A 16,939-nucleotide genomic window follows, 5' to 3' on the forward strand; every position below is an offset into this window, starting at 1 on the left:
AGGGGTGTCATTTGGGGTCTCGGGGGATGGCAGTTGCCACTCCCTAGTGTTCCCATTTAAGCTACAATTCTGTTCTTTCATGCATATTTTCCCCAAAGATGAACATTTTTTGCAGATCTGATTTCAGAACAACGCTCAGTGCATCTCAATCCATGCCCGTCCATCTACATATGACACATGTCTTGTCTCTTCTGCAACCATCCACTTATTGAAGTTGCAGTTCACACATCCAAACTTGGTCAGAAATATAAATGTTTGATATGCCACTTCTCTGGAATCAACATGCACCCCCCCCCCCCCCCAAATAATAATAATAATAATAATCAAAATAATAATAATAAAACACCTCTCGGTCACATGTATCACTATGGCAAAATGCAATATTAGACTAATTATGCCTCATCAGGGCTCAACGTTTTGAATATACATTTTAATGTATATTTTTTATTATAATTAGAATGTATAAGTTATAAATTAATTGCAATGTAAATATTGTAACATAGTTTTGCCATAATGTTACAATGTAGGCAGTGATAGTGTTCTGTGCAAACTTTAATAGAATAACAGCGTGTGGGTGCATCTGAAGACTGTCATATGTTGTTACATTGGCCACTGAAGTGAGTGTGTCGCGTTCGCGCAAACACACATGTACACGCTCGCGAGAGCTGCCGACGCCGATTCTCTCACATGCTCTAGTCTAGTCTGTTCTATTTACTTCTTACCAATTCTGCTTCCTGCTCTTGCTGTCATGTGGGTCTGTTGTCCAATCAGAGGCTGAGTGCAATCATGAATTATGCAGAGCATTGCAGTTACGTCACAGATGTTTATCAGAGCCTTTGAAGAGAATGTGATTGGCGTGTCCCTGCTGACGCTAACACAGTACCTGCATTTCACGTCACGTGCCACACCTTCTTTCACAGAGAGGGCGGTCTCAAGGCCAGTTTTGGAGGTAAAAATCCATATATTGCTTTAGAGAAAAACCATCAGGATTTTCATAGATAAGCTTCGAAAACCCAAAAAAAACATGATTTTGGGTGGAGTGTGTCTTTGACCACTTTAAACCCGGCATCCTGGGCATGTCATTATAGGCAAACATTTTCAAAACCGTCACTTTGTGCCTCGCTGCGAGCTTGTACATCTGCTATTTTTGAACATTTAAAAAAAATCTTGAAATAACTACTGATTTAGAATTAGTAGAATCGGCCTCAGATCTTAATGGGTTAAGTGGTATCCTTTCTGAAATGAAGCCTCTGATCACTCTGTAGTTTTATTGACTCCATTAGTATTCTCTTAGCGCTCTCTTTCTCAGCCTCGCCTCATCTCTCTCTCTCGCTCTCTCCCTCTCTGCTCTAGTTCCCCCAACATTAATTTAACCCTTTCATTTACTTCATCCATCCTTCCATCTCCTCTGCACACACACACACATCTCTTTTATCCACCATTCATACGTGTATACATTTATTCCTCCATCCAGCTGTCTCTTCTATATCTCACTTCCAACCTCAGATCCAAATCTTGAAAGCGTTCGCGGCCCACCCACATGGCTGCCCTGTTCAGTGGTCAGATGGGTGGGCTCATTGGGCTGTGTGCATTTTCAGAGCGTTTTCATTTTAATGATCAGTCAATCGATTGTGTTTCGACTCGAGTCATCGAGTCAATGGAACTAACATAGTATACATTATGTATACTGTATTTAAGTCCTTATTTATTGGTATCACCGTGAAAACACATTTTTCAAGGTTTTAAAGAAAAAAATGTTTTAATATTAATGTTACATTTTCATTAAAATCTTTTCGGCTCTGTCGGCCGTCTATACGAACACAGTTGCCCCGTGTTCGGGGCGGGGAGGGTGATATTTGTCACCGCACGTACCTGTCAGCGGGAAGTGTCGGGCGGGAGAAGTGGGACGGGAAGAAGGCTCTACGTCCTCCCGTTGGGGGTTCCTCTGGCAACTGGCAGGTGAGCCAGTAGGATACAACAGCAGTGACAACACGCAGATGTATGTAGGGAGGAATTAATTGTTATTAACTACTAAATTGGGAAGAAAAAAAGAAAAAGAAATATTTGGGGGCTCACATGCAATATCTTCATGTCTCCCAGCCTATTGGTCCCCGGTTCGTGTCCTGGCTATGTGTCAGAAGTGTCCCTGAGCAAGACACTTAACCCCGAACTGCTCCCAGAGCGCTGTACTATTAGCGCTCACTTCTCCTAATATACTTATATATGCAATAGCGGTAACCAGTGTATCAAAAAAATACTTTTGAATATTGAAACTATGTCTGAAAAGGTTTCATATAATCCCATGAGGATGGGCCACGAGGTGGCATGACACTTAAAGAAAATAATTCATTCATATAGACCAATTATTTGTTTACTAACATTGAGACTGGACGCACAGGTGATTGTTTCACACAATCAATTCCCAACCTGTTGTTTTGGGGTGCTGGTTTCAGCACACCCCAACCCCCTCTTGTGTGTTGGCTAGTAGAATGGGTTTCATTGCGCGCATACTGGTTGCACGCACACTGGTTCTTATCAGTGTGACGTCGTCTGTTAAGGGGTCTATAGGATGGGTAAATGCAGAGGACACATTTTATGTATATATATATTGTACAATGACCAAAAAATACATTGCATGGGGACCAAATATTATGATGATGATGATGTTTGGATATGTCGGGAACATTACAGTACAGCCAGTGGTGGAAAAAGTACTCCAATTTTTTACTTAAGTAAAAGTATCAATACTGCAATATAGAAATACTCTGTTACAAGTAAAAGTCCGGAATTCAAAATGTACTTGAGTAAAAGTACAAAAGTATTGGCATCAAAATCTACTTAAAGTACCAAAAGTAAAAGTACTAAAATGTTTGAAAATAGCAGATGCGACGCGTTGTGAGCTTGTAGATCGGCTAAAGGGCTAAAGTGGTTAATGTATGTTTTATATTATATAATGATTTATATTTGCAAAGTAACTAGTAACTAAAGTTTTCAAATAATTGTAGTGGAGTAAAAGTACAATATTTGCCTCTGAGACGTGGTGGAGTAGAAATAAAAGTACTGAAAATTGGAAATAGTCAAAAAGTCAAAATACCTCACAACTGTACTTAGTTACTTTACACCACCGAGTACAGCCCGCAATAAGCGGGAGCATTCTTTGCTGCGTGTTCTGTGCTGCTGCTGCATAACATGGCCATGTGTCATGGACGTGTCAAGGGACATTGAGGACACATTGTGGGACAGTGGAGGGTGTGATAAACTGCATGTGTCGAATGCCAAATGCAGGCAGACCCATCGGCAGCAGGAGTACGGGTGAGGACAGATCAGCTGGCAGGAGAGCTGCTCCATCTGTAGCCTGCTGGTAATAAGCAGGTTTACTGGACTGAACAACTTATTGCCTCGCAGTGCAATATAGCACATTGTTGCTGTCGGGGCAGAAACCTCTTATCTCCATATTTCAACGTTTATGCTTTTGTGTTTTTTCGTCACTAGTTGATCATACTACAGTGTCACACAAAAGCATAAAAAGTAGCAGATCTACAAGCTCGAAACGCTGCGCAAAGCGACGTGCATTGAGGCAATTTTTTTATTTGAATCCTGTAAAAGTAACGGACATATGAGGGTTACACCCGACAGACGACAAATTTTTCAAACACTGTATCAGGGTTTCAACTCCTACAATGTACATTTCCATACGATCCACTGATTAATTTACATTTAGCAATTGTAGGATTACTAGGCCAATGCCCGTTGGGAACACATGCCCACTCTGGTTATGCAATACACATTGTACCCGTTGGCATATAGTACCCGTTGTACCCGTCTGTCATGCCAAGGACCCCCAAAATGATTTGTATTTGGCCGAGGACCCCCATCTGAAAATGTTTTGTGCCAGGGACCCCCTGGAAGAGAAGATTTGGTGAAAATCCAAACATTAACAGTGACAGAGTTCACTTAAATTTGGGAAAAGTGGAAAAACGGGCTTCGTCACTGTCTTCACATGCCAATGGGCAATGCCTGTGTGCAAGTTTAGATCGATTGGGCGTCCCCACTGAGGATCAAAATGCTTTCAGACAGAAGGATAGACAGGTTTCCTCATCTTATAGTAGATCAGTAAGATAGTAGGATAGTGCAAATAGCATACAAGCTCACAATGTGTCGCAGAAATAGGGATGCCAATTTGACAAGTGGTCTGTCTGTGGGTTTTATATTGTAATGTGTATAACGTTGTTGCGATGATTAATTAATAATGTTTCACTGACAGACAACAACAGAATCCATAACACTGTCATATCGTCTCTGTCGGGTGGAAACCTCATATGTCCAAAACTGTTACTTTTCAGGATTCAAATTCAAAAATAGCTAAAGTATTGGATCTGCTACTTTTGATGCTTTTCTGTGTGACACTGTATGTATGATCAAGTAGGGCAGTGGTTCTCAACCTGTGGGATCGGGACGTCCCCACATGATTTTGCGGGGGTCCCCGGATGACAGTAAAGTGACATTTAAAATGTTTTGTACCAACAAAAAAAAAAGAAATTAAATGAAAAAAGACCATAACTGCATCAAAAGTAATCAACAAACTATAATATAAAAGCTGGTGAAACATTGGCGAAATTGCCAAATAATATAAGTAAGAGGCAACAATTGGGAAATGGCTGATCTGCAAGCTCACAACGCCTCACGTTGGGGGCGTTGTGAGCTTGTAGATCTGCTATTTTCACTATTTATCTGTGGAACCGAGTCAAACAAAATGTAATGCCTCAACTCCTACAATTCCAAGTGCTTGTCAGGGTGTGGGGTCCCCAGTTCAAATATGATTATTTTGGGGGGTCCCCAGTTAAAAATATGATTATTTAAAGGGATATTTCACTTTCAAATACATTTTGGGTAATTGTATCATCTACTCAGGCTTTTTTGAACACCCAAGACAGTTTTTGAGTTGCTCGATTCAATATTTGATATTCAAACCCATTGTAACTTCAAACTCCATTTTAACCATGTTAGATTCATTAAGAACACCCGTCCTTGGTTCTGGTGACTCATATCGCCCTCCTAATACGTGAGGGGGCCATGTTTTTTCGATTGCTTTTTTCATTTATTTCATTAATTGTTTTTATTGTATTAAAATGTTTCATTTTCCAATTATTATTTTTTTAATAAATGAAAAAAGTAATTGAAAAAACACGGCCCCCTCACGTATTAGGAGGGCAGTGTGAGTCACCAGAACCAAGGACGGGTGTTTTTGATGAATCTATCATGGTTAAAATGGAGTTTGAAGTTACAATGGGTTTGTATAGGAAGGGGGCGTGAAATAAATATCTAAATACTGAATCAAGCAACTTAACTGTCTGGGGTCAGTGTTCACAAAAGCCTGAGTAGACGATTAAATGACCCACATTTAAAAAAAAAAGTGAAATACCCCTTTAAGTAATTCAGAGGTTCGTTAATTTAGGAGAAAAAAACACAAAAAGTTAGAGTATGGGGATAAGAGGTTTCTGCCCGACAGCAACAATATATTGATACAACACTGTAGCTACTTCATTCTACTCCTCTCTGCTGTCCATTTCCCCCCCCTCTCTCCTCTCTCTTCCCCTCGATCATGATCGTCTTTCAACCATCGCTCCACCTCCTCCCTCCCTCCCTCCATCCATCCATTCATCCTCTCCTCTATCCATTCATCACATCCCCTCTTTTCTCAGAGGAGGAGGGAGCGGATGTGTCTTCTCCTCTTTTGGCTGAATAGAGGATGGACACACACACACACACACACACACACACACACACACACACACACACACACACACACACACACACACACACACACACACACACACACACACACACACACACACACACACACACACACACACACACACTGACAGACACACACACACTGACAGACACATCTCAGTGAATAGAGGATAGAGGAGCACTTATCTCCCTCTGAAGGCAGATGTACAGAACCCCTACAGAGAGAGAGGGAGAGAGAGAGCGATGTTCAAGTTAAAGCTACAGTCCGTACATTATATGTCCTCTGCCAATAAGTAAGCCTTGCCGAGCCATGTGGCCCCATAGGTCAGGATCCTATCTCCTATTTCTGTAGTGTGAGGCAGCTTGATCTACAAGTACACACCCCCTGGACATGACGCTAGTATGTCGTAGGGACCGCTGGAGAGAGATTACTGCATTGATGTCTGAACTACAATAATCACGTTATCTGCACATTTCTAAAGTGACTTTTGAGACCCTTTTTAATGACAAATCGTCAAATATTCCATAAGAAAGAGGCAAACATTTCTGATTTCTGATCTCCAAGCTCACTTTTCACAATATTTATCTGTGGAACCGAGTGAAACTAAATGTAATGCCCACAATTCCAAGTGCTTGTCGGGGTGGGGGTGGGGGGGGGGTCAGGTCATGGCCTGAAAAGTGGTCCAGAAGATTACCTCAGAATCAGACAGAAATGAAGTTTAGTTGTTTATTATCTCTGCTAGACCGGAACGGCTAGTGGCGGTCAATCAGTGTGTCTGTGTCGCATGTCCTTTGTGTGTTTTATCCGTGTACATCCAATCTATGTAATGTACGCACACTCCTGACAGTCAGTTCTGTTCTGTTCTGTTCTACTCAGTGTTGATTTTGACAGCAGATTTAGTTTTAGTCATAGTCTTTTGAATAGAATTCCAGTTTAGTTGTGAGCTTGTACATCTGCTATTTTCAAAGCGCAACACCCGAGCGCAAACAAACATAAAATGACTTGTCTTAGTTCTACTGGATCTCTTCTCCACTAGTCCCTCGCTAACATTTTGGTCTCGTTTTTATGACTTTACGAAATTGACACTGTATTTAGTCTTAGTTTTAGTCATCGCAGCTTAGTTTTTATCTAGTTTTCGTCAGTGAAAAAAGGTAGTCGACGAACATTTTTCGTCATAGTTTTAGTCGACGAAATCAACACTGGCTTCTACTCGACTCTCCCAACAGAAGAAGCTGGCGGCAGAACCGGAGTACACGGATGTGTCCGTGTCGGCGGTGGAGCGTGTGCGCGCGCTGGGGAAGATGGCGTGCAGCGTGGACATCAACGAGGACATCACCCCGCGCCGCTACTTCCGCTCCGGGGTGGAGATGGAGAGAATGGCCGCCGTCTACCTGGAGGAGGGCAGTCTGGAGAACGCCTTCGTTCTCTACAACAAGTTCATCACGTGAGAATACACTCTGACGTCTGTCTGTCTGATCTGTATGTCTGTCTGTTCGGTAACCGGAACGCTTGCCCCAAAACACACTCGCCCCAGCGATTCTTGTATTTGTTTTACGGAGGATAAGGTTAGGTTTAGGCATAGTTTTACTGAGGTTACGTTTAGGAATACCTGGTGGCAGATTTGACCCGGGGTGAGCGTACTTTGGGGCGAGTGCTGCGAGTGTGCTTGTATTCATCTGTTCTGCCTTTCTGTGTACTCCATATGTCTGTCTGTGCTACCTGTCTGTGTAATATACTGTATCTGTCTGCATGTATGTCTGCAATATATACCATATGTCTGACTGCTCTAATTGCCTGCCTGCTCTATTGATATTATCTGTCTGTCTACTCTGTCTCCTCTTAATAGGTTTATAATTGGTAATAGTCGCTATACTGTACATTATTACATTATCGTATAGATTTTGATTGCTAACTGCGTGTGTCTGTGCGTGCGTGTGTGTGTGTGTGTGTGTGTGTGTGTGTGTGTGTGTGTGAGAGCAGTCTGTTCGTAGAGAAGTTGCCTCGTCACAGAGACTACCAGCAGTGTAATGTTCCAGAGAAGCAGCTCATCATGAAGGTACCTATCACTGTTCAAACCTAGACTAGGGTCTCTGTCGGTCAGAAACCTCTTATCTCCTTATTTTAACTTTTATCATCTAAACTCAAATCTAATAACTCATCCCTCAACTCTACTGTTTTACCAATCGCTTTTTTACCAACATTATTTTAATAACAGCCTTTGCACCAGTCATTAGTAATGTTATTAAAGTAACATCACATTTAATTTCCTGCATGAAGGAAGTTCGGCACCAAAACCCTGAAGCCTAATTCATGCTTCAGTGAAGAAGTGTCATGACTTGAGCCATGTTGATCCTTGACAAAATAACATTTGTCTTTCTGTTACTTTCTCCGTATCACTCTCGCTTTCTGTCTCTGTCTCTATTGCTTTCTCTGTCTCTGTCTCTCTGTTTCTCTGCCTCACTCTCGCTTTCTTTCTCTGTCGCTTTATCTCTGTTTCTCTGTATCGCTCTGTTTCTCTGCCTCTCTCTCTCTTCAGAAACTTCAAGAGGTGGCGTTTCCTCGTAAAGAGGAACTGAAAAAGCTTCTGCAGGAGAAATACAACAGGGAACACACAGAATACCTCAGAGCTCAGGTGTGTGTGTGTGTGTGTGAGAGTTAGTGAGTGTGCATAGGGAAGTACTTTTGACCAGGGGGGGTGCGGAGCACAACCACCCGTTTATTCCTCTACCGCAGTCCCATTATTATTTCTATGATGAAGGAAAGGGGATAGTGTGCTGGTGGTTAGGATATTTATGATGGCCACTTGCCCTGGGTTGTCGATCACATCACAGCAAAGAAGGCAAAGTGGAGTTTTCAACCATTTAATCTCTGCCGGGTGGAAACCTCAAAACTCGTACTTTTCTGGATTCAAATTCAACACTCGCCGCGTTTCGAGCTTGTAGATCTGCTACTTTTGATGCTTTTGTGTGATGCTGTAGTATGATCAAGTAGGGCATTAATTTACGAAAAAAAACACAAAAAGTAAAAATATGGAAGAGGTTTCTGCCCCGACAGCAACGATTTACTGGCCAGCTCAGCAACAGATATGCCTACATGGGGTGTATGTGGTTGGTTGGTCAGAGACGCACACAGGAAAAAGAAGAAGAAAAGCAGACGGTGTAAGAAAGGTCATGTCCAGTTCAGCACGCATAGTGATCACACTATGCGAACGTTCCTGAGGATGTCCTGGACTTTATTACTTATGTTCTTATATGAATAACGTGACATACTGGTGCTAGATCCCGCAAGAGTGTGTTGCTGGAACAGAGAAAGGTCGATAATAAAGCAGATTTTCGCCTGATTTGTCTCTCTGAAAAAAGCCATTTTCGTGTGAAAATCTTACGAAGATTGTGTGTCTTGTGACGATTGGGTCCAATATTTAGTTCAGTGACCGTGGGGCTAAAGAATGGTTCAGAAGCTGTGTTCACGTTCACTCTTACATTGGAATGAATAGACTCCAACCTGCTTTGGAATATATTCTTTTGTTATTTTGTCTTGGCTTCCGTTTAAACAATCAGTGAGGTCTTGCCCAGCGTGATTGAGATTAGCGGCTCCGTTGAATGACGTGTGTGTTCCGTTTCTTCACAGAGCCAGTCAGGGCTGGTGGATGGGTGTGGCCAACAGCTCCAGTATCTCTCCTTATTGGACGAGGACAGACAGAGCGCCTCCCCAATGGACGAGGACAGACAGCGTCTCTCCCTATTTGAGGAGGAGAGACGGCGTCTCTCCCTACTGGAGGAGGAGAGACAGAGGGTGGCGTCTCTACGGCGGGCGCAGATCGAATCGGAACAGTTCCGCTACTTCGAGGACCAGTTGCGTCGCCAGGAACTGGCCAATAGGAGAGAAGAGGAGGCGGGGCAAAAGGTGCGTTAAAGCGGTACTATGTAACTTTTTTATGAATACAAATTTGTCCAATCTGTATAGTAGACTGAATGTTAATACAATATAACTTATACAATTGGGGTGGCTGTATTTTGTCTCCCTGCTCTTCTATTGAGACATTTAGATCGTGTCAAAGGTCATGTCTCACCTAGACACAGGATCTGACAAGAATTTTTACCTGATGGTCAAGTTTCAATATATCCCCTGAGCAAGCAGGCAGGCTCTATTAGCTCAATGGTACACAATTCCGGACCTGCCTAAGAAACCGGGTTCAATTCCGAGGTAGAAGAGTAAAGTTACATAGTGTGGCTTTAAGAATTAAAATGTAGAGATGATCGGTCAGAATGACAGAAAATTATACAAATATTATATAAATTAGATTTATAATTTTATCATATCGTCGCTGTCGGGTGGAAACCTATCTAATATCTTTTTATGTTGTTTTTTGTTCTCCTTGTAAATGAATGCCATACTTAATCGTTCAACAGTGTCACACAAAAGTAGCAAAAATAGCCGATCTACAAGCTCACAACACATCGTGATCAGCAATTTCTCTAAATGTTTGTAAGTGAAAGTGGTTACGTGTGTATGTGGGTTTTATAAATATTTAACCAACAAAATGTATAACAAGAGCTTGTGAGTAAATAATTCACTACATTGGATCCACTGGAACACAGGTTGTTTTTTTCCATTTCCTGAAAAATAACGGCTTTGGAGATTGTCGGCCCGACAGCGACGATATATGGACATTTTGTGACTCCTCTGGTGAAAGGGTAGACGGTTATAAAAACAAAGTGGTATATACTCCTTCCTCCCTCTCCTCTCAGGCGGAGCCCAAAGTGCCTGAGGTGACAGACGGCTCTTGTCTGTCCCAGCAGCCAATCAGAAATCACGTTCGCACCCCGGGGGCGGACCCTAACAGGAATAAGCCGCCGGCGCGACCCCTCAACAGACCCACCCCCACACTCACTGGAGTACAGAGTGAGAGCGCGCACTCACACACACACACACACACACACACATACACACACATTGTAAACGTACATGTTTCAGATGTCTCTACCATTGTTGATAGACGGTACATTATATTATCCATATACTTGATCGATTGATGTACTTTATTTAGTAAGACATGAGAACAACAGTACATGGAAGTACAAATTCACAATACAAGGTCTACTAAACTGGAAGACTCATTAAGCACTGAGCTTGTTTAAGATGAGACCCCCATGCACACAAATCATGATGACATATAAGAGACAGACAGATATACACACTACTATACAGAACGTCATACAATCAGCTTACAGGTTACTGGTATGAAAAGTGAAAAATATGTACGAGAAATACTCACTGTTGAAGGCCTGTTTTGTTCTCATATTCTCTGTTGATAGTCTGTACATATAAATGATATCCATTCATAGTATATCCTTTGGTGATTGGAGTATATTCATGCATAATATTGTACATACTGTAATCGTTGCTGTCGGGGAGAAACCTTTTATCTCCATATTTTAACTATTGATGTTATTTTTTTCTCCCGTGAAATTAATGCCATACTTCGTCATGCTACGATGTCACACAAAAGTAGCAAAAATAGCCGATCTACAAGCTCAGAATGCGTCGCAACGCAACGCATTTTGAGCTTGTAGATCTGCTATTTTTGCCACTTTTGAATTTGAATCCTGCAAAGTAACAGTTTTGGACATATGAGGTTTCCACCCGACAGAGACGATATGTTAACTCAGATGTGTAGTGTAGTGTCCGACTTTATGTCCGTCCATCCATTTTCAGCCACTAATCCAGAGTCAGATCACAGTGGTAGCAGTTCCAGCAGAGAATCCCAGACTTCCCTTTTTCCCTGTGACACATTAGCCAGCTCTACCTGGGGAATCCCGAGGGCATCCCCAGGCCAGTGTGGAGATATAACCCCCCCCCCAACTCCATCCACCTGGTCCCCGGCCATCCCCGTGGTCTCCTACCAGCAGGGCGTGCCTGGCTGGAACACCTCCCTGGGGAGGACACCAGATGCCCCCAAAACCACCTCAATCGGCTTCTTTCTATGCAAAGGACGTGGACTCAAGTTCTCCGTCACACCGACTGATTTCAGTCCTTTTTTATAAGATTAATAATAATCTTTATTTATTGAGCCCCTTTCAGACATAACTGTAGTTCAAAGTGCTTTGCATTCAAGTTAAAAACAAACAAACAAAGCAATAAGTTAAAGTCTATCAAGAGTCAAATTAAAACTGTTAAAAAGAGATCAGTTAAAGGCAAGGTCATAGAAGTGGGTTTTTAGCTGCCTCTTAAAGCCATTAAAGTGTATTAGGGTCATTACTTAAATTGTAAATTTGATGTTCAGACTCCATAAAACCCTAATGGTCTATGACATTTCATCCAAGACCGCTGGTTGGTTGTACGTGTAAAACAGCAATTCTCTTTTTTTTAGAATGATGATAATACCGAAACGTCATTCTAAATATGGTGCTAATTGTTTAGGAATCACAGCGCTATGTGTGCAGGACTAGGACAAACCACAGATTGGGACTTGGGCTAACAAAAAAACTGTCGTGAGATTTTCGTCTTTTACTTTTCAGGATTCAAATTCAGAAACGGCAAAAGTAGCATATCTACAAGCCCGAAACGCGTCGCGTCACGAAGCAGATCTGCTACTTTTGATACTTTTGTGTGACACTGTAGTACAGGCGCGTACCGTCATTGGGGCCAACGAGGCCATGGCCCGGTCTGTAAACCCAGCTTGTCCCTGTGTAGGGGCAAGATCCGCCAGGGAAAAAAAAAACTAAAAATCAACATTAGCAGCCCCTCACCCTATTCTGTTGTAGCCGACCACAGAAAGTCGCCTTTGTTTTCAAATGGGGCTAATTTGCATTCGGCTGAATTGTTAATGAGTGGCCATTAAAAAAACAGTTTAGCCGTCAAACCGGTTTCCTGCCAGGTACACAGTATAAAGAGAAAGAGGGCCCCGAAATAGCTTCACATTTCATTATTGTTGTGAGTAGCAAAAAGGAAACCTCGGCCGTCCTTCTCTCCATTGCGCAGAGACGGCCACCTCTCTCCATTCAGAAATGGAATAGAAGAAGAGCCGTCGTCCTGAAACACCCTCGCCCCAGGTCTAAACCCCCCCCCCCCCCCCCCGGTTCTGGCCCGGTTCTGGCCCGGTCAACGTTAGAATCCACCAAACGCCACTGCTGTAGTATGATCAAGTAGGGTGTTAATTTACGAAAAAACACAAAAAGTTAAAATATGAGATAAGAGGTTTCTGCCCGACAGCAACGGTTTGCTTTAATCCCTGAAAGAAGCAGCCGCTCTACTCCGAGTCTCTCGCGGGTGACTAAGCTTCTTACCCTATCCCTCAGGGAGACGCCGGCCAGCCTCCTGATAAAACCCAAGTCTTTCATTTATTTAAAATGTGTGTGTGTGTGTGTGTGTCTGTCTGTCTGTCTGTCTGTCTGTCTGTCTGTCTGTCTGTCTGTCTGTCTGTCTGTCTGTCTGTCTGTCTGTCTGTCCGTCCGTCCTTCCTTGTGAGGGCCACATGTCCCCGCAAGTATAGCAGATAATGTTGATGTCCTCACAAGTATAGTAATACAAACGTGTGTGTGTGTAGCTCCTCGTACAGAGGGTCTAAGGAGGGTGATCGTCCCCAGAGATTTGACGTATCGTTTCCTGCTGCTAGCTGACTCCAACACGGCCAGAGGACTGGAGACATGTGGAATCCTGTGTGGAAGACTGGTGAGACAGAACGTCTTATTAAATGCAACTACAGGATCACATTACACTAAGACAACATGCTACTGTAACATTACAATAAGAAACATGACCTACAAGCTTCTAGATAAGATATCTTTGAATAGCCGAATTAACGCATTTCGCTGGGGAACCCCTTCAGAAGGACCATTGGGGGTCCCCGGACCCCACTTTGAGAACCACTGTAATAACTGTCTGTCTGTCTCTCTCTGTCTGTCTCTCTGTAGACCCATAATGAGTTGATCCTCAGTCATGTGGTGGTACCAAAGCAGAGTTCTGGTCCAGATTTCTGTGACATGGAGAATGTTGAGGAACTCTTCAGCTTCCAGGACCAACACAACCTGTTAACACTGGGCTGGATACATGTAAGCACACACACACACACACACACACACACACACACACACACACACACACACACACACACTAGGGCATTCACAACTAATGATTTTTAGAGTCGACTAGACGAAATTTACATTAAAAAAAAATTACAAAAAAAAGAAAGCCCTAACACACACACACACACACACACGCACACACGCACACGCACACGCACACGCACACGCACACACACACACACACAGTGTGATGTCTGTTGTTGCTTTCTGCCCCTCTTCATTTTGCATAATCATAGATCATCAAATATCACCATGGTAACATAACCAGAGTATCAGTTTCAGTTCCTCCATACAAACAAAACAAAACGAGAGAAACGGGGAGAGAGACAGATGGTGTGTGTGTGTGTGTGAGAAAGATATTATAATGAAAACAATTTGTCGATCACAATTTCTTTTTTGTGTTTAACCCATTTAGACCTGTTACACCTATACTTTGTTACACTTTTCAAGCCAGGAACGCCTCTGTGTCATCTTAGTTGTTGCTTTATATATATATATATATATATATATATTATGTTTTAATAAAGATTTGAACTTTTTCACTATAACTCTTAATTAGGTCAGGATTTAGAAGGTTTTTAGAATCGGCCTCAGGTCTAAATGAGACAGACTCTGCCTGACCACTGTGACCAATCAGAAACATAGTCTGAACACTGTGACCAATCAGAAACAGTCTCTATTTTATAGTTACATACAAAAAAAAGCAAAACATGTCTTTTATTGAAATGAAACATAAATGTAGACGATGTGAAACACCCTCAGACCAAATCCAAAGGGAATATCTCCTGGTAGGTAAAACCTAGCATCCATCACCCTGGAAACAGCAGACTCACCATCTGTCTGTCTGTGTGTGTGTCTCCTTCACGTCTCATCACCTCGATGGAATCATTTTGATTATGTTTTATTGTTAGATTGTTCAATATGTCCACTGCTTATACCTAATTGCTTTGGCAATATTGTCTCCTGCCAATAAAGCACATCAAATTGGAATTGAACTGATTGAGAGTGAGAGGGAGAGGCGAGAGCTGCTTTTCTCTGATTCTTTTGCAGAAGAGCTGCTATTAGTCTTTTCACTTTACAGATGTGGATCCATTTGTGATTATTTGAAACTCTTGAAATTGTTCTGCAATAGGCTCTATGCACAGCACTGACAGCAGCCATATTGGAAAGAAATTGGGCCCCTTCCTTGCTTCCTTCACAGGTGTTACCAATGATACTAATGAAGGCTCTGTTCCATTTAGTGTAGCACAGTGGTTCTCAAACTTTAAAATTTCAAGGACCCCCATAACTCTGAGAAGAGGGTCCATTTGGTTCCATTTGTACACTCTCAGAGTTACACCCCCTCAAGGAACCATGAGGGTCCCTGGACCACACTTTGAGACCCACTAGTGTTTCTAGTGAGCCAGCATGCACAATATGAGCACCATGACTCCAGAATGGAACAGAGCCTTCATTAGTATCATTGGTAACACCTGTGAAGGAAGTAAGGAGAGCCTATTTCTGGGGAAGAACAAAGGGCTTTTCAGATGGGAAGCGACCGACGCGCCTTGTTCATTTCCAATGAGAGGGCGAGCGGGCAGGTAGGGAGGCGCGGGGGATCTGACAGTCGGAGCGACAAGTGGGGCACACTCCCGTGAAACTGTCACGTACGTGCTCTTTTCACGCACACGCCCGCCTATGACGAGAGCTGGATTGTGGTAAACCTTTTGGTAGCACTTTACTTAAAGGTCGGGTCTATAATGCATTATAATCACATTCATATTTCATTATAACGCCCTTATTATTACTTATTATAATGTACTGTTCAACATTGTTATAAGTTGTTATGCGTGATTATAAACATCTATAACGAGTGTTATGAAGCCTCATAAAAAGCATTACAATGCATTATAAATGTGACTATAATGCATTATAGACCCGACCTTTAAGTGAAATTGTTTCCAACTTTTTTTCCTATGCGACGTGCAGGACAATGATTTGACAGCTGAAGCGGCGTAGATCGCCTGGCATTTACTCATGGAGCGATTGTGTGTGTGTATGTGTTCACACGAGGAGCGCAGTGCGACCACCACTGATCCAGGCGAGAATGCAGGCCTTGTGTCGCGCCCTGTCTGAACGGCCCTGAAGAATAACCGAGCAGCAGAAAGTCTCCAGAACCTATAGGACATTCACAGACATGTTACATGTGTGGCCTGGACCACTGGCATAGCGGTCCAGGCACCTACTGTAGGCTCCAAAGTAGCTTGGCAGCGCGTCGCGGGTTCAAGTCCCGATTCCGACTGCCTTTGTTGCATGTCACTCCCCATTTCCTGTCAGACTAACTATCGTATCAATAAAGGCATAAAAGCCAAAACATTTAACCTTAAAAAAAAGGAAAAAAGGACGATGTTAATGTGTTTATAGTCACCCAGTAACATCCATTTAGGGCCAAATAACAACTTTCCATGAACCACTTGCACCCTATTGTCCCTATCCTGAGGATTTGAAGAGAACAGCAGATCTGCAAGCCCTTTTTTCTCCCCAATTTTGTCATTATGCCAATTAATTCCTAATTTCTGTGTGTTGTCACTGCTGTCACTGCTGTTCCTGCTGACAGCTATATACTGTAGGGTTTATGTCAATAAGTGATTATATTTCTCTCTCTCCAGACCCATCCTACACAGACTGCGTTCCTGTCCAGTGTAGACCTCCATACACACTGCTCCTACCAGCTCATGCTACCTGAGGCTATCGCTATCGTCTGCGCCCCCAAACACAATGAGTAGGTGTAACGCGCACGCACGCACACACACTAACACGCATGCACGCGCACACAAGTTTGTATCACTATACTTGTGACGACATCGACATTCTAAGACGAGTGATTTTGCGAATGCCATTTCTTGTTTTATTGTCATTTTTAACCGTAACCACTGAAGCCGAAAAAATTGCTGATGTAAAAAGTCACCAGCTTGTAGATCGGCTATTTTTCGGTGCGCGACACCAGCGTGCAACTAAGTGTAAATCAGGCATAACTCTATATCAAATCAAAGTTTATTTATATAGCACATTTAACATGACCAGGTCAACCAAAGTGCTGTACAGGTAAAAAGCAAAACAA

General features: G+C 42.6%; 1 protein-coding gene across 3 annotated transcripts in view; it reads left to right on the forward strand.

The window, feature by feature from the left end:
• Positions 1 to 16,939, forward strand: part of stambpl1 (STAM binding protein-like 1) — a 28,609-nt gene that overhangs the window by 9,831 nt on the left and 1,839 nt on the right. For 2 of the 3 annotated variants that reach the window (XM_080456390.1, XM_080456391.1), the window contains exons 3-10: positions 6,982 to 7,199; positions 7,736 to 7,811; positions 8,292 to 8,387; positions 9,383 to 9,658; positions 10,504 to 10,657; positions 13,302 to 13,426; positions 13,669 to 13,806; positions 16,488 to 16,600. In XM_080456390.1, coding sequence (XP_080312516.1) covers positions 6,982 to 7,199; positions 7,736 to 7,811; positions 8,292 to 8,387; positions 9,383 to 9,658; positions 10,504 to 10,657; positions 13,302 to 13,426; positions 13,669 to 13,806; positions 16,488 to 16,600 — 1,196 coding nt within the window. The remainder of the gene's footprint in view (positions 1 to 6,981; positions 7,200 to 7,735; positions 7,812 to 8,291; positions 8,388 to 9,382; positions 9,659 to 10,503; positions 10,658 to 13,301; positions 13,427 to 13,668; positions 13,807 to 16,487; positions 16,601 to 16,939) is intronic. The other variant, XM_080456392.1, reaches the window with a different exon arrangement.

The sequence above is a fragment of the Gymnoscopelus braueri genome, assembly GCF_963280865.1.
Source record: "Gymnoscopelus braueri genome assembly, chromosome: 17".
Taxonomy (NCBI): Eukaryota; Metazoa; Chordata; class Actinopteri; order Myctophiformes; family Myctophidae; genus Gymnoscopelus; species Gymnoscopelus braueri.